The sequence below is a fragment of the Melanotaenia boesemani genome, chromosome 23, assembly GCF_017639745.1.
Source record: "Melanotaenia boesemani isolate fMelBoe1 chromosome 23, fMelBoe1.pri, whole genome shotgun sequence".
NCBI classification, from domain to species: Eukaryota; Metazoa; Chordata; class Actinopteri; order Atheriniformes; family Melanotaeniidae; genus Melanotaenia; species Melanotaenia boesemani.
This window is the reverse complement of record NC_055704.1, coordinates 24,616,255-24,638,667: the sequence shown is the minus strand read 5'-3', so window position 1 is coordinate 24,638,667 and position 22,413 is coordinate 24,616,255. Positions and strand designations below refer to the sequence as shown.

The window sequence follows — 22,413 nt, the reverse complement described above, 5'->3', positions numbered from 1 at the left end:
TATTATTATTATTATTATTATAATGTTGTTGTTGTTATTATATCAGCGTGTGCACGTGAGCAGTTCTTTTTACTCGAAAATAATGTGCAATACTACAGTTTAAAAAAACGCACAAATCCTACAACTTTTCGAGTTTTCTCAACAGAAAATATGCTATACATGTAAATAAATGGTTAGAAATGTGAATTGCAGTCATATTTATTTTCAAAAATGTCAATTTGCGTAGTTTCGTCTTTAACGTGGCTTAAATTCACTCTCATTCAATATTTTAATGAGTGTTACATTTACAGTACAAAACAAAATTTGAAGCGCTTATTTTACTAAGTTAACGTAAACGCATCTGCGCTTCATACGTCATGACGTAGACGCACCGTCGCGTCATTGCAGATAGCGCAACCAGGAAGCAGAACGTTAGCTGCTGTTGAAAATGTTGACATTCAGTTTAACGCTCATACGACAGTAAGTGACCTCTAAACGGCTCATTTTTCCTCTCTATCACGTGTTTTAACATGTTTCTAACAGTTATTAGAAGAAAATGCCGCGTATCTGCGCGGCTAATGTAGCCGGAGTTAACAGAAACATGCCCTCTGTAACTTCACAGAGGATTTTACGTTTGGTCTTTGTTTTTAATAAGCTTCTAGTTTAAAGGATGAATGTACCACGTTGTTAATGCTAAAACAGAATAAGGTGGTTATAACAATGCCATGACAATGACTTCGTTATGTTTTCATACAGTGGGGAGACACAGTATAACAGAGAAAAGCTGCTGCAAGGTAACTTAAATTATACAAAACTTTATTCATAAAACTCTTCAAAACCCTCTGAATAAGAAAATATTCTTGAAGTTAACACAAGTAGATATTTAAAATACTGTGTAACTGATTTAACTGCATTTATCATGCTTTTCTTTAATATTATTAATTAATTTGTATGTTACACTTGATATGGCTCACAAATCATGTGTTTTATGTTTAAGAATAAGGTCTTAAAACACTGCTTTCAGGTCAAGGAGTGGACACTCCTCTTTCAGAAACAGGTTTGCAGCAGGGGGAGGCAGTAGGACAATACCTCAAAGATATCCCATTCAGCAAAGTGTTTGTCAGTAACCTACAAAGAGCGGTGCAGGTAAGACAAGCACATACACTGAATATGACATGCTGCTAGCAAAAATTCCCTTTAACACACCACATATACTACTCACAAAGAATTAGGGATGTTCTTTGTTTTTGTACCTAAAATCCAGTATAACCTTAAAAATATTAACTTAAATAGTCATTTACTAAATTTTAAATGCAAAAGTATTTTTTGCAGAACATGTTTTTTAACAAAGTGACAAACTATAAAAAAAACAAAAACAAAAATAAACATAGAGGGTTTGAACAACTTTATTTAAACAGTCCTCTTCATCATATTGTTCACATTTTGACTTCATTAGACCAAGACAACACTAAACACACAAGTTATTTTTTTTGTTGTGGTTTACCCACCACTGTTGTTAGGTGTTGTTTCAATAAATAGTTTAACCATCACATGATTAAACATAATTTCACCCAAAAGTTAAATATCCCTAACTTTTTGTTTGTCCCCAGAAAATGCAGTGTTTGCTCCCCTATAGTCGTGTTGGCTATTCACAGGGCTCAGCTGAATAACATGTACCAAAATATTAATCACAATTTTATTAGAGGTAAATGTTTGTGGAGAATTTCTTGCAACTTGAAGGAATTAATCTGTTTCAAGAAGAGCCTAAAACATTTGAGAGGGGCTGAAGCCCTCCATTGTCACTGTAGTCTCATGGCAGAGCCTGCTAGTAAGCAATAATCATACTGAAGGATCATTGTTCTACCCTCTAGCTCCTTGTGTTCCTCTTTTGCTGATATTTGTATACTACTGAGGTGTTGTTGATACCTACCTGCTACCTGAAATTATTCTACAAAGTAAGCCGATAAGCTGACCATTAGGCTACACAGATTTTGAGTTGTTTTGTGTGTGTGTGTGTTTCATTGATTTCCCATCATAAATGAATAAATCTGTTCTAAAGAAGAAGGGAAAAACAGGATACACGAAAAGAATGATGTATGAAATGGTTGTGTGAGCAGTCATGTTTTCTGATTTTAAGATGATCCATAGCAGACTCTTTTGGCAGAAACACTGACTTAGTAATTTCCAAATGAGGTTTCCTTTACCAGACAGCTGAAATCATTCTGAGCAACAACACTCACTGCTCTGGCATGGGGATGGTGTTGGAGCCATTACTCAGAGAACGGGTGAGATCTCTTTGCTTTCTGCTGTTTCCATATATGAAAAGTTTACATGCGGCATTGCAGCGGTTCGCTCTCTTAACTTTCCGATGCGACTTTTTGTTGATGCAGGGTTTTGGCGTTGCTGAAGGGCGTCACAAAGAGGATCTAAAGAATATGGCTAATGCTGCTGGACAGTCATGCCGTGACTACACACCACCGGGAGGGGAGACGTTAGACCAGGTGAGTCAGGACTCATTATTTGGATGCTTATGTGCTTCCAGGTTGAAAACAGATCAAGACCCAGACAGTATGTTTTGTAAAACAGCACCATTTAGTGGTTATTTTCAGGAATTGCAGTCCATCTTCTGCATGTCCACTTTGTTAAAATAACTAAAGTAACAGATTCATGTCACACAAGCTTCCAAAATAATAATTGTTTAATTCTGTGATGCTCCTGGACGTAAACAGACTGGGTCAATGACACATTAATGAAGCAGGAATACAACTGGTGGTACTGTAAATGCTTTACTATGAAGCAGTCTCTTCTTTCTGATTAACTGCAGTGTATCATACCCACTCATAGCTACATACCACCACCTACTGGGCCTTAATAACTATGTCATGTAGGCAATAAAGACCCAGTTTGACATCATGCACCAGGAAAAATATGAGATTTTTGGCTTTTCATATTAGCTAAAGCTTGAAAAACATTAGCAGGTCTGCAGAAACTCACCTGCTTTCTATGCTCAAGTTTCTGTTTTTATTTGTAAATGAACGCAGCTGAACAACAGCAAACAAAGTAAAAATCAGTAAATAAGGATAAAATAAATAAGGATCTTTAAAGTTGCACTACTTATCTGCAGCTAATTTTGCATCCATCTTGCTGTGAAATCTCTCCAGACAGTAAAAAACAGTCTGATGTCTCATCTCTTGCTCTGTCTCTGACTCGGTTTGGTTTGGTTCCTCTCTTCCTATTATCTGATAATAGGCTTGATATATTGATAAACTGAATGAAAATGAGAGCATTGGGAGAAAAAATGATCATGTATATTTGTTTGATGGCCTGTAACTGCAGAGGGGGCTGTCTACAAAGCTTTCCATCATGTGAATTCTTCTTGACTTTATGTTTTGTTTTGGATGTTTTGATAGAAAAATGTAGAATTTAAAAGGAATTTGAATGTCTCTGAGCAGGCCTTGACTCAGAAGAAGAAGAAAAAAAACTACTGTTGTAGTAGCCTAAGATACAGATGAATTTTCTCATCATTCAAACCAATATTCAGTCCTCAGTTTCAGGATGAAAGATTTCCAGGCATCAGTGATGTGTTCTTGTTTCTGTTGCCTTCCAGATGTGAACTGACTATAGGTGTCTTCATCAGTTAACATATCGTCTGTTCAGATCTCAGAAAACAGTTTCAGGTTCCTTGTTTCCTCTAACCAGCAGCTTATGTTATTGGAGCTGGTCCCATTAAGACATTTTGAACTGGCCTGTTTTCTTACATCATTCACAAATTTGCTCTTACCAGGTCGCTTCAGTGGACATTAAACAGCTTCACGTGAATAAGAATGGACTTGTTTTAACTGCTTTTGGCTTGCTTTAACCTATGATGTAAATTTGTTGGTGCAATTAAAGGGCAAGGTGTTTGAAGCTGGAAAACAGCTGACAGAAAGGGACTGTGAGAAGCCTTTTTGTATTTTTACAGATCTGTGCTGCGTTTTTCCCACTAAAATATGCTTTTATTTGGAAATTCGACTCAGCGTCCTGCACACGATGGTCAAGAACTAACCAAGTTAAATGTTATAAAAAGCCTGAAACAACAACTCTATACACGAAGCTGCAACAAGCTGACTTTTAATTCTCTGTTGGAAAATGTAATTTTTTTTACATATAGTATGTATGAGGACACAGAAGAAGCTTAACCTTACAAACCTTAACAGTTTAGTTTTTAAGTTCAGGAATCATTTTAATCTCGCAGCCTCCCTGTCACCTTGCTTTCAGGTGAAGCTGAGATTCAAAAAATTCCTTAAAGTCCTTTACAAACAAATACTGGATGAGCACGGCTTTTCTGGACCAGAGGGCTCCCCAGTGACCGGAGATGCAGCAGAAGCCTCGCCCGGAAGCTCGGCTAACGACGGTCTTCAGGGGGTGTCGGTCCACGTGCTCGTGGTGAGCCACGGTGCTTACATTCGGGTGGCCATCAAGCACCTTGTGGAGGACTTAAAGTGCACTCTGCCTTCAGGGGTGAAGATGTCGCAGCTGTTTTCACCGTGTCCCAACACGGGCATCAGCCGCTTTATTCTCACCCTGAGCCAGTCCGAGTCGGGGCCGGCACTCTCTGCTGCTCGCTGTGTTTTCACCAACAGAAAAGACCACCTAGAAAACCTCACAGATGCTGAATAAAGAAAAATAAAAGAAGGGGAGAACATTTAGCCATGTGTGTTCATGTGAGCACAGTTTATAGACTCTATATTGAAATGAAAGGAAAAGACCTGCTGCAGGTAACTGAATGCAAAGAGTAAATGGTGTTAGCTTGATAATCAGCATGTTTTACTGTGGATCAGTTCTCAAAATCATTGTGCAGTACTGTATTATAATGAAACCATGTCCTTCCAGCTGTAGGTCGGTGAGGACACGTGCTTCTTTTCTTTCACATTGGTAATTAAATGACCTGGTTTTTATCGTGATACCAAATTTTAAATTATTTACTGTATCGCTGAACACTGACGGTAGCATTTCAACTTAGTTGCACTTGGGATGCTGCTCATTTTATTTGTGCAATATAACATGAAACTCTGACTCGTTGAATTGCTTTAATCTAAGAGCTGTATATAATACAGGTTTCACATTTCTGATGCTGCAGGATTACAGGCTTCTGTTTGTTTGTTTCTGAAGAAGCGCGGTCAGACTGCCATCTTTTAACCACAGTGGGATCTGTTGATAAAAGCTAAATGAAATCTGACAACCTCCCACATAATCCTGAATCTGAAAATGTATATAAATAAATTCCAGATACATTTAATATAAATAATATTTAACTCAATTCAAATACATTTAATTGAAATATTAAATGTAAAATTTTCACTTAAAAGTTTAAATCAAAATGAAATAAAATACAGATTCAGTGATTTCTAGATTTTTTATTTCACTGCAGAGTGTGAACCCATATTCTTCAACACTTGAATAAAGTTAAAAGATGAATATATGTTACTTTCACAGGTAAATGTAGTCATGATTCAGTATAAAGGCAGCATCCAACAAAGACTCAGTCTGAGGAGTAAAGATGGGTACAAGACATCCAGTTTAACTCTAAAACAATGTTAATTAAAAATATTGGAACTTTTATTTGCGTACTTATTTCTGTACAATGTAAAATGTTAAACTATTAAAAGAATCTGAAGGAATTTCAGTGCTTAAGAACAAAGATGCCTCTGAGCTGTGATCCATTAGATGGCACCGCATCAAGAACCATCGTTCACAACAGCTGCTACACACACACGGGAAGGGATTACTGTGGGAATCCTGTGTGATGATATGAAAGTCACTTAAAACTTTCCCGTGAAAAAGCAAGCTGCATGCTAACCTTGTCTAGAAGCAATTTGACTTATCGGGCTTGGAGGCATCTGGGGTGGACCATCACGGTGTTTCATGGTGACTGTGGTCAGACCAATCATCTGGTCTTAGGAATAAATGGATGCTGTACTCTGGACTAACAATCACCAGACTGCTATCAGTAACATGTCCCAAAGCTCGGTTCTGGGGTGGTTTGGGGTTGTATCCCTGCTTTTGGCAGCATTGATCTAGAAGAGAAGATGTTAGAGCAGCATGCTGCCTTTAAGGGTGCGGTTCTGCTCTGGCCTGAAAAGTGACCATGGTGACCGTGTTTGAAGGAAACAGGCTAAATAACATCCGAAGCACTTCGTCCCATTCTCTCCTCAATGTCTAAACAGCCTTTTCAGAGTTGTGAAAAGGAATGATAACATTATAAAACTTTGCTGCTCTAGGGGTGTGTTGCTGACCTGGAATACAGAAATTGATGTATATTAAATAAAAATTAAGTTTATGAAACAGAATATCTCATATCTTGGGTTCATGCTGTCTGCATTGAAATAAAGAATCACCTTTCCTAATTTGTTTCACCTCTAGTTACTGAACAGTACATCGATTGCATAGTATTCTAATTTATAAATGTTTATGTAATTTAAAAAAATAATCTTTGACTGTTTTTAAAGTTGTTTGAACAAATCCAAGAGGCTTTATCTGCTGCTGAATGTCTTTGAGAGTTAACAAGCATTTTCTGTTCTTGTGGAAAAGTTTGAACATTTGTCCTGCAGTCTCATTACTTTTATCCACTTTATGACTTTTGAATAAAATGTATTTGTTAGCTGTTCCTGTATTCAGATTGTAATATCTCATCGCTTGATAACAGCAACTGGGAATATTTCCCTAAAAATTAGCTTTTCCATCAAGAGATCAACCAGCTTTGACCCATTTAATGTTTAAGCTAAAATAGGTTCCATGAATAAGCTGTCACATGTTTACATGTTTGCTAATTATGCAGAGAAGGTTAAAAACTGCAAGGCGTCAAACTAATGAGATGAACTGCACATTTACCTTATCGGTGTTGAACCTGTTTGCACATTCAGAGCTGCTTCTTTACCTAATCACACAGTTCAGGCATACAGTATGTGCACAAATAACATGGAAACAAGTTTCCTTTATTAGTTTATTTTTTCCCAAATTCAAGCAACACTCCTTCCACAACAACTCCAGCTCATACATTAAAAAAAAACCCATGTGTGTGTGTGTGTGTGTGTACATTGTAACTGTAAAGCATCCTAATAAATACCATAAATAATAAAGAATTGGATTTAAATAAATAAATACTTGTTGGGACTGGTTTTTGTGTTTGCTGGTGGTGCCCAGCACCTGATATTTGCATAAAAGAGTTTAAATTTAATATCAAGATAACTGCTCTGTAAATGTTGTTTATCCTTCAAGTCATGGATGAGATTGTGTTACTGGTGGGAAAATACTGCAGATGGAAAACTGATATATTACAACAATAGAAATATTTCTGGCATTGCTATTTCAGACAAACTTATTTAACCCTATTAGATAAAGACTAATCTTAATCCTAACTCTTATAACTGCAACTGTTATACGTTTATATTTTTATTATTAGTCCTGCCTTGTTTCGTACCAGTAGAAAGGCCCCTCAGTCCTCCAGTTAGACAAGTTAAGCGTCTGTCTTGTTTTTGTTTGTGGGTTTGTCAGACCAGCTGTAAAAACCTTAATGAGAAGAGACCATAACAACAGAGTGTGCACATGATGATTTGGAGTCAATTCTTTTCCTTTTTTCTTTCTTTTTTATGTGTTTGCGTTTTATTGAGGAAATGCATCCTCATTTAAAAGCCAAATTCTTGAGTTATTCAGCTAATGCTTAGTCAGGTGATGCAAACTAGAGGTGCAGAAACTGATTTGGATAATTTATCTTGGCTTTTAAATTTAAGATGAACACATTCATTTCTTACATATACATACATAACTTGACCTGAAGTTGATTGGAAAGTCGAAGGCGGCTTTTAGCTTTAAGACAATGAGCTGTGCAAAAGGGGCTGCAAATCCAGTTAAACACTGTCCCAGCTAGCATGTCTATATGGGGCCCATAAGGGTTATATTTGGGCTGCAGACAAGGGTCCTAGGTGGGTTTGTCGCAGTTTCCACTGTGGCCTCACCAGTGTTTGCCTATCTGGGCCTCAAATGGGTTCTGACTGGGTTCCAAATAGGGCCCATATCCATGTTACCCAGTTCCAGCCCAAACTCACTCAGCCCACATTTATACTTTATAGGGCTCATTTAGCCAGCCTACATGGGCTCCCCAATGTAGGGCCCATTTTATATATAAAAAAAAAAAAAAAAGTTTAACTATGCTCTGTTTATGCCCAAGCTCAATTAACCCGTCTCCCTTATGAGGCTCATACAGCAGGCCCACGTGGGCTTTGCATATGGGACCCATGTCACTGAAACCATATTGGACTTACAACTTTTGCCTAGTTCATACCCTTGCCCACTCAGTACCCACATAGCCCGTATTTAACCCCTGTGGGCCCTATACGGACATGCTGGCTGGGGTACATTCAGTGTACAAACACACTGCTTTTCTGGATGATTCGTGAATAAAACTAAAGTTCGTGTTTTTAGGTCAGTGTGGAAATGAAGCAACAAGTTGTTTGCACTACTACTATTTTTTTTCTCTATAAAGCTTGATCTAAGGTTGGATGTTAACCCTCGCTCACGCATAATGTGAAGAGCCAGCCTGCGTTCAGCCCATGGTTCCGGTGCTCCGGGGGCTGGCCTGTTTAGACGAGTGTACGTTCCAGGGGTCGTGCGTAGACGGAGCAAGAGGCGTCTCACGAGACACGTTGCGCCCGTCATCCCCAGCCTCCGTCTCTACCTCCACCTCCAGGTCGGCGTCGTCCTCAGGCACAGCGTCGTCCTCCGGCACGGCCTGGGAGTCAGAGCCCTCCTCAGTCTGCCACAGGTAGACGTTGTACGGGTCTGAGGGATCCACAATCCGGTTCCTCTTCTCCCTGTGCAGCAGGAGGCGCTCCAGCGGTACCGTGTTCTTCTTGGGCATGAAGAGGGAGGTCTGCGGCAGGTTCTGACCCACTGAATACACCTGCCGGGACCCCTCCAGGTTTACCAGGATGCCGGTCCGGGTGGAGTAGTACACGTCCCGGTTGTTCTCTAGAAGCTTGTGGTTAAACAAACAGTCGTCCTTGAGGCACGTAGGCTAAAGGAGAGAAATTAAGCGGTTTTAGCATGTTTTATCCTATTTGTAAAATTGTTTAATCATATAAATATGATTATACATCAAATTTTCGGATGTTATTGAGAATTCACTCCAGAATATATAACAAAGGATTAAAGTATTATTTTAAACTTCACCTAAAAGCAGCCCCTATAGATGCGCATTTAGGTTGATTACCTACATTCATATAGTAAACAGATAGCTTTGTAAAGTCATCTAGAGATTAAATATTTTACTATCAACAGAGAAAAGTGTTAAGTTTAGTAAATTGACTCAAATTCAAAATTGTAATGTGTAAACGATTATTAACGACGTAAATTATGTGCAAAATTACCCAAAGTTCCTACATAATAATACAAAATCCCCCAAATTCAATAAAGCTTAAAGTAACAGTGAACTTAGAAATTAAATAATACAAAATAAAAATAAATACTGAATAGTGAGTTTAGACATCTGATACTAAAAAGCGTTCGTGCGTAAAAGTGACGGAAAACCGGTGCGTAAAACCAAAGGGGGCACAAAACAAAAGCAAAATCAAGTTGCAGGTATAGAGATTAATTTAGTCTATACAAGTAATTTGTAAGACCGAGTAAGTGGTTTCTTACCGAGCTGAACGGGTTGCCCTCCAGATCCATACACAGGTAACGGCTGCTTTTAACGCCGAGGATGGCGATGCGCTCCCTCGTTTCAGCTTTTAATAAAATCACACCTGCAGGAGGAGAAGGGACATTTAGTATCAGAGAATTAATACCAGATTTAATAACGCAAGAATACAAGGTTTAAAGTTACGCTTAAGTGGAAATTTAAATAAAAATCTTACTATATGACGTTCTGGCTGTACTTTTGCGCACAGCGCCATCTAATCTGATCTCCAAGTAGAAGTTGTTAAGGTCTGTGGATGTCTGCAGGTGAACATATCTCCTCGGGTTCCCCCAGTTGGATCCGACCAGGGGCGACGGGTTCGGGACCGTCTCTCCGATAGGAAACCCCTGTAAGATAGTGAGCAACAGAGCCAGTACAGTGTCTCTCATCCCCAGTCGCCTGTAGAGCTCCATTCTGCATCAAACTGGTGGTTTCCACTGCGAGCTGCTGGAAGTTTTCTGATGCTCTCGTTGTGCCAAAGTTTGGTGAGAGTTCCTATTTAAAGCCCCGGAGTGCCACTCCTGCTCACATCCTTTGGGTAAAAAAAAAAAGCAAAAAAAAAAAAAAAAAACATCTCGCCCCCAAAGCAGATGTGGGGGTTGCAGCGGCGGAAGGGCCACTTCCACCTCTCTCTGTTTATATTGATGCTGTTGCTCAGACAAGAGGGCTTATATTTTTGGTTCCATGTCCTGACTCATCCACCTTAACCAGTTTCCTAATAATTTGGTGGTTCAACTCTTAGTTTGGAGTAAGAAAGTGTACTGAGCAGAATATATATATATATATATATATATATATATATATATATATATATATATATATATATATATATATATGCACACACACATTCACAAGATAATCAACTTTCAGGAGTAATTTATGGAAAAATATAAATATAAAAAGTTCATGTTACACTGATATTAAATTATGAATGTTGGATTTAAGTAGAATCATGCAACGATAATTTCTTCATCTTAAACAGTTTCTTGAAACAACCCTTCAGGACAGAGCTGGGTACCACAACATTGAGGTGTTGTCTCGGTTTGATGATGTCAGATTATGAACAGTATGATGAAGAGGACTTTTTAGATACACGTTGTCACTAAGAACAGTAGTGGTTGATTCATGGTTTTAATAGTTCTACATCTTTATTTTTCATGGTTAATCATGTTGTTAGTGAACTGCATGTTATGTAATAAATACTTAAATTATTAACAGTTGTACATGTGCATTTAAAAGTTTAGACAAAGTAAAATTAAGTCACCTGAAAAGGTTATAGTGCATTTAATATGCAGTCTGATGTCATACAAAAATATATATGTATAGACTTGTAAAGGTTTTTAATGAAATTTTGGATGGACAACTTTGTAATTTTATTCAAATAAGATTAAATCTCTAGTGTCTGATTAAGTATTTTCCTAAATTGTTCGTTAAGGACTTGATGTCTATTTGTTGATTCAATTTACTGCCTTTACGCACCAGCACAACTACAAGTTTCCACAATTTCACCAGCAGATGGAGACACACTCTTATGCAGAGTAGGTTTGTAGGTTAGATTCAGACATTTAACCTACAAACTATATAGGATGCAGGAAGTTGAGCAATTCTTTTTTTTTTTATCTTAAAATTAATCCAATGAAAGTAACTAAGTAGTGGAGGAGAACTCCATCATTTAATAAAGTGCTGTAGGAACAATTTCATGGTGTTTTGAACATTTAAGCCAGTTCAATGTTGTTTGCAAACTAATCATGCAATCTAATCTTTTACAGCATACTTTTAAAAAATAGCATAAGATCTGTTTTCTGTTATTTATAGAGGAAAAAACATCTGGAAAATTCATATTTGAGTAGCAAAATTTATAATCATCTTGTTAATCAGTGGAGTGATGTTGAGAGCTACCAGACTGTAAATGGGATGATCAAAGTATAACTTGAGATTTAAACCACTGTCATACTGAAAAACAAATTACCAGCAGCCAGTTAAAAAACAAAACAAAACAAAACAAACCTTTATTAGTATCTTAGGAATACAGTAGACTGCTGTGCACAGCACATACGTACAAAAATAAAAGGAAAAAACTTTACTTAGCATCGTCTGTTTTAAGAAACAAATAACTAAAGGTTGATTTTTCTTCATTTACATTTTTCTTCATCAGCAAACCAAAACTAAGGCAGAAGGTGAGGTATATGAGAACAGAGGAGAGGAATAGAGTGGAGGTTCACTCCCAGAAAGAAAGAAAAACAAGCACACACACCCAAAGTGAAGCTCAGGGCTCAGGCATGCTTATATACATTCAACATATAAAGAAATATTCCTCACCTTGACTTAAACATCTGACAAATTATAAGCCATGAAAAGAAAAGAATAAAATAATCTGCAAATAAATGTAATCATTTATTTATTCTCTTTCTTTTTAAATATTTTTTTCAAGTTTTTGGTCAAAGCTGAAAGGTGAGCAATTTGTTTTAGACACAAACGTTCCCTCTTTTAGCATCCATCAGTGATTTACTCCTGATTTACTGATTTACTTTAGCATCACAGCCTCCTTATTAAGGTGCTACTGCAGACATCAGGCATCTTGATGGGGAGGTGTGCGGCAAATAAGAAAAACAAACAATAAGCAAGAGGAGATTTACGTGTGAGGAGAATACTGTCATGAATGGATGTGTGTCGCAGACACATGGAAGCAGATACTGTGTCAGAGTGTAGCGTTTGATGGTTTTGGGGTCAGGACGGAGCTTGTCCTGAGGAGGGCTGGGGAACTGTGCAGCAGGAGCAGTGAGGCGGGGATCTGCATCAGCTGCATCAGCTCTGCAGATGTCCCCTCCCTAAAAAACACCCCAACACGAGTACTTAGAAAAAAACCAGAGGATGGTTTTTATGTTGATGCTTTTTTTCCTCCTATTTTTGGTATTTTTTCATAAAATTAAGAATCTCATATGTCAAAAAGATACTTTGAATTCCGGTTTCATACAACAGACCACCGTGGTCACAAAGGTTGAGGCAAAGGCTGGTCAGTGACTCTGACCTTGAACTAAAAAAGGCTGAAATGAGAGAGGAAGCTCCCGGGTTACAGCTGGAATCCCAAGGTCCCTGCCTACAACGAGTGAGTTGTGGGGGTGAAGGTGCGGGTTACGGACAGGCGGAGATGGGGTAGCGGATGGTGATAAAGTTCAGGTATGTGGGAAGCTGCCTGTCATCCTGACAGATCCACATTCCTGCAGGGGGTTTTGATGAACAACAAAGATAGCGTGCCGGATCTGTCGCAAACGTCTTTCCTGGATTTAAATAGTCCTGCTTCCTCTCACACAGGAGCCGATGGAAGCTGATGGTGAAGCAGTCTGCAGGTTCTTTTAAGTTAACAGCTGCAGAAACTACACGGGCTGATGCACTCTGGAAGACTCGCGGGAATTTAAAGAATGAGGCAAGAAAAGCATCTTTGGAATATGTAACAAGATATTTGTACATACTGTGTTGCTTCACCTTCAGCTTTGTTAACAAATTCAGTAAATTTTCCTTTTCAGATGTTTAAACCTAAGATTAAAATCAAAAGAAATACAACGAAGGAAGGAAATCTTATACTGTGCATCCAGTCTACCAATTGCATTGTCCTTTAGTCCTTCAGGGTGCATAACTGACTTGTCCATAATTGCATTTGAAACCTTTTGTCTCTGGCTCCCAAACTCTGACTGCCACTGCAGTGAAGCTGCAGAAAAGCCAGGCAGGACATTGAGAAGGCCTATGGCACCTGTTTGCAAATACAGCAACCCAGAGATAATCAGAAGAAACGAACATATGGGGGACAGTTTTGACCAAAACATTTAGTGTACCATTACTGGTTGTTCATCGTGCAGCTGCAGCCTCTTCTTTTCTTTCTATGCACTAAAACAGATTCTGAATTCTTTTGAATTGGCAGCTATTTACACTGTTTTTTCTCCCAATGGTTTCATTATTTTAGAACACTGCAGGTAAAGCTTTGCATTTCAAAAACAGCAACCTGCTCTACTGCTCTCTCAAAGACAGTATGCAGGAACATTTCTATTGTGCGCTCTATCCACTCTGTAGATGCTTGTGCAGAAGCAAGTCCAGTTACGAACGCAAAAGTTGCTCCATGCTGGGATAAATAATTTTTCCACCCTGTTTGCTTGCTGGCTCTTCCACGCAGTCACACTTATGGTCTTGTGGCATTCTCCATGGCTGACCGCTCTCCAGTCTCAACCACAGATTGTTTATTACTTAATCGATCTAATTACAGAAAAGAAAATAAACCAGAGATAGTCAACCCTTCCCCCTTCCCTCTTCTGAGGCCCTCTCTGGAGTGTCAGCCCTATTTCTGACTCCTCCGGGTGTCTCTTACATGCAAGTTTAAGGGGGCCACAATTGAGAACACCAAGGCACCTTTAAATCGTGCAGCAAAGGTAGTGCATTTAAATCCCTCACTGCAGGACATCGATAATCAAGCAGTGAACCATCAAGTGTTTAAAGGTTTGAAAAAAAAACTAGAAACCTTGCAGGTATTTGAGCTGAAGTCCATGCATCCCTTAATCTAGTGACGTTATTCTTTGAGGTAATAAAAAGTATTCGTTTCACTCTTTAAAAGCCTAGAATATAGCTCATCCTCCATCTCAGAAAAGTGACACGTAGTTCAGTTACAGCAAGCACCATGATAAAGTGAGAGAGGCAAAGGTTTCCCCTTCTCCCCGTCCCTAAAAACAATAAGCAGCACAATATGGCATACATATACAAAGACGGCTATCCAAATATACATATACAGTAAATATAACAATAAATATTTGTATTTTCCTTTGCAGTTCATGGGTGTGTATATCATATTAGCATTTCTATATTACCTGGAAGAACATCCACATGTGCAAATTACTGAGTAATTGTCAGTTTCTCTCATAGTCGTGGGAGGAAATGTGTGACAGTCATGGCGGTTGTCGCCTTGTTGCCTCTCTTAACGCGGCCATGCTTGCTGAGGGCGATGTAGTAGCCCTTGTAAACAAAAGACTCATAGGCGTTGTAGTTGTTGGGCAGCAAAGTCTCCTTGAACTTGCATTCGTCCCTGAAGACTGTCTAGAGAAGCAAATGGAAGAGAGACGTCAGTAAATCTCTAAGCAGACGCTGCAAGAACATCACAACGTATGCGTCGCTTCCATGTGACCTTTGATTGGCGAGGGGCCTGACTAGATGCCGTGCTTTGAGGGAAACAGGAGGAAGTGGTATGTTTATGCTAAAGAAATGACACTAGCTTCATGCTTTTACATGAGAACTCATTGGAAAACTTAGATATTCTGACTTGGCCACCCTGTTAACATGAATCCATAGAAAAGGCGGATGGGCGAAATTCTAACGGTAATGGAGGCTCAGATGGGAAAACTATATGGTTGAATCAAAATAAAGAAACATAAGCATATAAAATACATATTTAACCACATTGATGCAGATTGAAACCACATATTTGCCTTCCAGTAGCTGCTTATTTATTAATTCTCCATGTGTCGAAGGGTAATTATCTTTTTCAAATATAAAAGTTTAGACATACATTTAAGATTTTAATTTAATTTAATTTAATTTAATTTAATTTAATTTAATTTAATTTAATTTAATTTAAATCAAAATCAAAGCACCAGGAATAAAAGTCTCCATAATGTAGAATGTCAGAATGCTATTGATTAGTCTAACAATGGATGCAGCTATTATGTATGATATTTAAACATTACTTTAAGGCAGCTGCTGGCCATGTGGGTAGATTTATGATTATTATGAATAAGTGACATAGCAAAGTAATACTCAAAGCTGTCAGATAATTGTAAAGCAGTAAAAATTGCAATATTTACCTGCATAATATCAAAATGTTGTGGATATTTTGTTTTAAAGCCTCTTTTTTTAAACAGAAGCCAAACTTTAGGCTAACCAAACATGGACATGTAGATTTATGGTGCTAAAATGATCATTTAAAACAGAAGCTGCATTTTTAAGGTTCTTTACAGTTTGGTTTGCACCCAACAAACACAGCTGTAAGATCCTTTACTTATAAACATAACATATAGGCTATGTCATGTTTCCTTTGTAACCAAGCAAAACAGAACTGACCTTTATCTTCATTATGAATAATACAGTTCGTACATGAGACAGCATCTAACCTGAAGCAAACGAGTTTGAAGCTTCAGAATAAATCAGATTTCATTTGAAATAAAATCCAATTCTGCATCATTTTTCTTGTGATAAAAGAATGACTTTGAATAACACTGTAAAAATAAGTCAGTTCCTTGTGAACACTGCCTTTTTATTTGGCATTTGAAGCATCAGTCAGTCAGAACTGACCTACTTTTGCAGACTAAGTTTGTCCTGTCACTGGTTTTTAATGATGGCTCCTGCACTCTGTTTGACTGTTGCCAAGCAGCCTTGTAATAAATCAACTAAATATACAGATTCCTGTATAATTTTAAGGTGTTTAATTAAAAGATTTATTTTAATAACTGTGGTTCCCACAGCCCTGTTTTATCTCTACTCCACTGCTGTCAGTTTGACTTGTTATGCTTTTTATATTTGTGTAAATCAGAACTGGATTTTTCCAGCACAGATTATGACAAAGCAGGAGATTTGGGTTTTAAATCTTTCTCCCAAGTGGTTCCTTGGACTCTGCTGTCAACCCCGTGCTATCATCGGGGCATATTAATAACACAACAGCGCTCATAAACTCGTGGATGCAGCAGCTCTGTAAACTCGTCTTACACCGAGCAGGATGTGTGACTCTAGTTGCGCACCAACGTACCGTTCCGTATAACCTTCCTCTGCTGTTCATTGCGACAAACAGCTCAGCTCTCACTCCGAACAAGCTGATCACTCCTCGGTCCACGGTGGAGATCTCTATTAGACCTGAACGAGACATAATGTTAGGGGGGAAGTAAAAACAAGAGTCACGCTGCGCTTCAGGACAAAGTCGAACTGGCCTATGCAGCAGTGATGGGTGTAACCTTGCAGGTGCATTGCGACTTGGAAGATGCTCAGTTAGCCTTTTGCAATCATCACCTATTTGAATGTCAGACATTGTGAGTGAAGTTTGCAGCCTGCCGAGGGGGATATGAGTGTGTCCTGCTGCGGAGGACGCAGGGTAAAAATAAGTTAGCGTCAAGCATTCATGTCATGTTTTTGGCTTGAGAGGATTCCTGCACTGCACGGATGCAAGGCTCAGTACACTGTTTTTGCTTTTGGAAACTTTCAACCATGCCGACATTGCTTATCAAATATCATGCAAGACAAGTAACCGGCTCTAACTTTTACTACAGCCTGCGCAAACAGAGTTATACTCTCTCTGGGTCCAGTGCTTTGCCGGATGCAACTCACTGTATGGGTTCTCATTGTGCACACCGCTTATCCTGCCGTCCGGAAGCACCTGCAGGTGAAACCCAATGCCCACGTTGCAGTACAGTCGCCGTACTCTTTTGATGCCTTGCAAATAGTCACTCTCCCAGTTCAGCTCCAATTTACCCCCATTTATCCCCAAATAGGAGCGGGAGAAGAGGGTCTCCCACTTTTTTTCCAACAAAGTCGCATTAGTCCTGCTCGGAATCGGATAAGATGAAGCGATTCCCCACAGAGAAATCCATAGTACAAAAACTGCCCACAGCGTCCAGTGCGTCCCGGCTCCGCTGGACATGCTGTAGTGGCACCTTTGCGCAGTGGCCATCCAGTTCACCTTTGGGGCACGTGGTTAAAGTTACCTGCCTTAAAAATGCAGCTCTTCTTATTTTCTGTCCTTTGGCATGGTTGCGATATAGGCTTATTTTGGGATAAAGGCAGATCAAGGCCCCATAGCCCGAGATCTGAGCAGGAGAGGGACAGAGTGCGTCGGAGCTTGAATTGATGCCGGTGGCGATGACCATCTTTCGCCGCTCCGCGCCTCTGTACAGGCAACGCTGGCCGTGGAGAGGGGACACCACTCACCGCAAAAACCAGCTCACCTTGCCCCCCGACGCTCACATCCTAAAATGACATCACTGTGACTTCACTGCTGCATGCACCCCCCACCCCTATCAAAAGTATAGGAGATGGGAGGAGGAGAGAGTTCCAGCGCTTTCAGCAGCAGCAGTTCTGATAGGAGTGATGGGGGGTGGGGGGCTGCACCTTCACACCAGCGTCAAACAAGCCGGACGGAATGAGAAGAGGAATAAGAAGAAGAGCTTCCGGCGGGGCCTTTCATAATAAAAATCAGCTCAACTTATCAAAAACTGTCAAACAGCTTTTCTCAAGTAAACAATTATACTGAATTTAAGATAAAACGTTTGCCTGTTTCGCACCTTTGGTGAGATTGTTTTTTCTTCTATGATGTCATTAAATTGATAGAAATTAATAAGAAAAAAAACATATAGGTACAAACCCAATTCCAAAGAAAATGAGACGCTGTGTAAAGAAACAGAATTCAGTGAGCTGCAAATTTTATAAACTCATTATATTCCCACTAGAACACGGGCAACATGTCCGGTGTTGAAACACTTCCTGTTCATTCATTCATTAACAGGTCATATTAGTGAACTGTCCACTGATAACAAGCTGGTTGCTGATAGCCTGCAGGACACAACATCCATGCTTTCCAGAAAGAATTTCCCATTTTAAACCATCTGACCACAAAACAGAAATCACAACGTGCTTAACAATAAAACAGAACACAAAATAACACAGAAAATAAAAACAAATAAGACTAAGTAAAAGCAAGTTTAAAAAGATGTGTTTTTAGCTGCTTTTTAAAAGAGATCATGGAGTCCACAGATCTCAGGCTGAGAGGAAGGAGTTCCAGAGGGAAAGAGCCACGGCTGCAAAGGCTCTGTCACCTTTGGTTTTCAGCCGTGTTGGCTTAACAACCAGCAGGCCTTGATCACTTGATCTCAAGGACCTGTTGGGCACGTAGGGCTGTAGAAGGTCTCTGATATATTCAGGTGCTTGGTCATGAAGGGCTCGATAAGTTAAAACCAGAATTTTAAAATGCACTTTGTAATAAATGGGAAGCCAGTGCAGCTGGATCAGTAATGGAGTAACATGAGTGAATTTGGAGGATTTTGTTATCAGCCTTGCAGCAGCGTTCTGAACAACTTGGAGACGGTCAAGAGGTTTTTTGCTTAAGCATGTGAAGATGGAATTACAGAAATCAAGTCTAGATGAGATGAAGGCATGGACAATCATCTCCATCTCAGATGGTGACACAATTGGACTCAGCTTGGCAACGTTTTTGAGATGATAAAAACAAGAGCGAACAAGTGATTTTATATGAGCATCTAAAGACAGTGCAGGGTCAAGGGAAGTGGGCCAAGACTCTCAGCTATCTTAGGGAAAAATCTATCAGGGGCACAAACAAGGACATCAGTTTTTGCATCATTAAGTTGAAGAAAGTTATCATTCTCATGGTTCTTTGATTCTCTGAATCTTTTGATTTTATACACTCTAGATGGTGCTCAAAGTATTCACAATTTTACGTTGAGGAATATCTTTCTGAAACTGTTCCACAGTGTTTAGACGCAATTTGTCTCAGAATGGTGAGCCTCTGTCCATCTTTCCATCTGAGAGTCTCTGCCTCTCCGAAGTGCTCCTTCAATACCCAGCCATATTGACCTGTTGCCAATTAACCCAATTAGTTGTCAAAGGCTCCTCCAGTGGTTTTTGATTTGTACTAATTACTTTTCCAGCCTTTTATTGCCCCTGTTCTAAGGGATGTGTTAATGTGTTGACACAGTCTGCTCCATCAACACTGTGGGGGGGCTGCTGACCTTTACTCAGGAAGTTGTGGGTCGGTGGAAGGAATACTTCAAAGACCTTCTCAATCCCACCGACACACCTTCTGACAAGGAAGCAGAGTTGGGGGACCCTGGCAGGGCTCTTCTATATGGGGCTGAGTTGCTGAAAAAGCTCCTCTTTGGCAAGGCCCTGGGGTGGACGAGGTCCGCCCAGAGTTCCTTAAGGATCTGGATGCTGTAGAGCTGTCTTGGCTGACACGTCTCTGCAGCATCACGTGGACATCGGGGACAGTTCTTCTGGACTGGCAGACTGGGGTGGTGGTCCCCCTCTTCAAAAAGTGGGACCGGAGGGTGTGCTCCAGCTACAGGGGGATCACACTCCTCAGCCTCCCTGGTAAGGTCTATTCAGGGGTCCTGGAATAGAGGGTCCGTCGGACAGTCGAATCTCGTATTGAGGAGGAGGAGTGCAGTGTTTGTCCTGGTCGTGGAACAATGGACCCGCTCTACTTTCTCTTCAGCGTCTTGGAGGGGTTATAAGAGTTCGTCCAACCAGTCTATATGAGATTTGTGGACTTGGAGAAGACGTTTGACCATGTCCCTTGTGGACTCATGTGGGGGGTACTCCAGGAGTACTGAGCTTCCGGATCCCCTTGTACGAGCTGTCCAGTCCCTGTATGACCAGTGCCAGAGCTTGGTCCGCATCGCTGGCAGTTAATCAGAATCATTTCCAGTGCGGGTTGGACTCCCCCAAGGCTGCCTTTTGTCTCCGATTCTGTTCATAACTTAATTTCAAAAATTTAATTTTAATTAAAAAAAATTTGTTGCACCTGTTGCAATGACAATAAAGTTTCATAAAGTTTCATTCATAATTGGACAGAATTTCTAGGTGCAGCCGGCCTGTTGAGGGGATCTGGTTTGGTGCCCTCAGGACTGGTTTTGCAGATGATGTGGTTCTGTTGGCATTGTTGGGCTGGAGTGATTCACAGCTGAGTGTGAAGTGGTTGGGATGACAAGCAGCACCTCCAAATCCAAGACCATGGTCCTCAGACGGAAAAAAGTGGAGTGTTCTCTCCAGATCGGGAATGATATCCTGCCACAAGTGGAGTAGTTCAAGTATTTCGGGGTCTTGTTCACGAGCGAGGGAAGGATGGAGCTGGAGATGGACAGGCGGATCGGCGCGGAGTCAGCAGACTCTGCATCAGTCTGTCGTGGTGAAGAAGGAGCTGAGCCAAAAGGCAACGCTCCCGATTTACTGGCCGATCTACGTTCCTACCCTCACCTATGGTCGATTACCCACATCACTCATGGGGAGGGTTGCCACAATTAAAATGATGGTTCTACCTAAAGCCATCTATCTGTTTTCAATGATACCCACTGAACCATCCTCCAGCTGGGTTAAGTCACTGAACTCACAAATTTCTATGGAAAAACAAGTCATCATTCTAAAAACTTTACAACAGACTAAAGACAGAGGTGGATTGGAGCTACCCAACTTTAATCACTATTTCTTAGCTAACAAGCTGCAGTATATCTCCAAATGGCTTAAACCTAGCAGTCTGGATGAACCATGGTTAGATGTAGAGCAAGCATTGTGTGAGGATGTGTTTATCTCTGACCTGCCATTCATCAGCTCAGCCATCAAAACACATAAGTGTTTTAAAAGCATTAATATCAGTTCCTCATTATTTTTATTTTATTTTTATTCATTTATTTATTTTTTTCGAACAAAGTTATAAAAAAAGATTCTCTTCTAAAAGATAAAATAAAATACATGACAAATCAAGAAGAACAAGAAAACAAGCAAGCAAAATCTTCCAGTCCCCATCTTTGTCCCTTTTCCCCTCTTTCTACAATTTGAATTGCTTGCCTGATTACCTTTGTGGTCCGAAAAAAAAAGGAGCAGGCAGAAGTAAAAAAAACTTTTCAGGGCCTGCTCCCAAAAACAAAAATAAACATAATAATAATAAAACAAATATACTATCGGCTGTCAATTTATAACAAGCACAGCATTTTCCACAGAAACAAGGTAGTAACAAAGATACAATTAAATCATTATATTTCCGTCCTATATATACAAAATTTATCGGTTTTGAATAGTTTCTTAAATATATTTATTGTTTCACATAGTTTCATTTTATTGTTCAATTTATTCCACAAATTGACTCCCCGGATTACAGGGCTATGTAGTTTTATGTTTGTTCTTACTGGTTGTTTTTTAAAAATACACATTCCTCGCAGACCGTATCTACTTTCCCTAATCTGAAACAACCCCTGGATACCGTCAGGAACCTTCCGATGAATTACACCATACATTAGTTGTGCTGTTTTAAAGTCAACAAGGTCTTTAAACTTAAGTGCGTTCAGTTTAACAAAGAGTTGATTGGTTGGTTGTCTAAACTCTGCATTGCAAACGATCCTTATTGCTTTTTTCTGTAGAATGTATATTGGATCAGTGTTTGTTTTATAAGTGTTTCCCCAAACTTCCACACAATAGGTCATATATGGTAGTATGAAGGAACAATACAAAGTGAAAAGTGATGCTTGATTTAGGAGGTGCTTGACCCTGTATAAAACTGCAATTGATTTGGAAATTTTGGATTTTATATAATTTATATGCGATTTCCAGTTTATTTTATCATCTATTATTACCCCAAGAAATTTTATCTCAGTTACTCTTTCTATTTTAGTATTTTCTATCAATAGTTGTTTGTTTGTGTCTATTCGGCGATTCCCAAAGATCATAAATTTAGTTTTACTTACATTCAAGGTTAGTTTATTTTCATCAAACCATTTCTTCAACTTAGTGAGTTCTTTTTCGACGATATCCAGGAGTTGCTGCAGATTTTCCCCACAGCAAACTAAATTTGCATCATCTGCAAATAAAATGATTTTCATGTTTGTTGTCAATTCACATATATTATTTATATACAAAATGAACAGAAATGGCCCCAAAACTGACCCCTGGGGCACCCCACTTATTACACTTTGTAC

At 39.5% G+C, this 22,413-nt stretch overlaps 3 protein-coding genes across 6 annotated transcripts; 1 reads left to right on the top strand and 2 right to left on the bottom strand.

The window, feature by feature from the left end:
• Nucleotides 1-389: 389 nt before the first annotated feature.
• tigarb (TP53 induced glycolysis regulatory phosphatase b) lies at nt 390-11,027 on the top strand. 2 transcript variants are annotated; one of them, XR_006009266.1, is made up of 7 exons: nt 391-459; nt 736-773; nt 1,004-1,125; nt 2,187-2,264; nt 2,370-2,480; nt 4,237-7,063; nt 11,018-11,027. XR_006009266.1 is itself a non-coding variant. In XM_041977425.1 (6 exons), the coding sequence occupies exons 1-6, from the start codon at nt 428-430 to the stop codon at nt 4,636-4,638; spliced, it is 783 nt and encodes a 260-aa protein (XP_041833359.1). In that variant the 5' UTR covers nt 390-427; the 3' UTR covers nt 4,639-7,375. The 2 variants fall into 2 exon arrangements, 1 of the variants encoding a protein (XP_041833359.1); XM_041977425.1 differs by lacking the exon at nt 11,018-11,027 and having other exon boundaries at nt 390-459; nt 4,237-7,375.
• Nucleotides 8,561-10,207, bottom strand: fgf23 (fibroblast growth factor 23). Its single transcript, XM_041977429.1, has 3 exons — nt 9,870-10,207; nt 9,655-9,758; nt 8,561-9,031 (listed from the first exon to the last, which is right to left on the bottom strand). The coding sequence occupies exons 1-3, from the start codon at nt 10,102-10,104 to the stop codon at nt 8,561-8,563; spliced, it is 810 nt and encodes a 269-aa protein (XP_041833363.1). The 5' UTR covers nt 10,105-10,207.
• Nucleotides 11,028-11,397: 370 nt separating the features above from the next.
• On the bottom strand, nt 11,398-18,114 carry LOC121634622 (fibroblast growth factor 6-like). Of its 3 annotated transcripts, XM_041977427.1 has the most exons (4): nt 17,042-18,114; nt 16,470-16,573; nt 14,542-14,767; nt 11,398-13,936 (listed from the first exon to the last, which is right to left on the bottom strand). In XM_041977427.1, exons 1-3 carry the CDS (start codon nt 17,382-17,384, stop codon nt 14,591-14,593), a joined length of 624 nt encoding a protein of 207 aa, XP_041833361.1. In that variant the 5' UTR covers nt 17,385-18,114; the 3' UTR covers nt 11,398-13,936; nt 14,542-14,590. The 3 variants fall into 3 exon arrangements, with proteins under 3 accessions (XP_041833361.1, XP_041833360.1, XP_041833362.1); XM_041977426.1 differs by having other exon boundaries at nt 11,398-14,767; XM_041977428.1 differs by having other exon boundaries at nt 11,398-14,767; nt 16,672-17,123.
• Nucleotides 18,115-22,413: the final 4,299 nt, after the last annotated feature.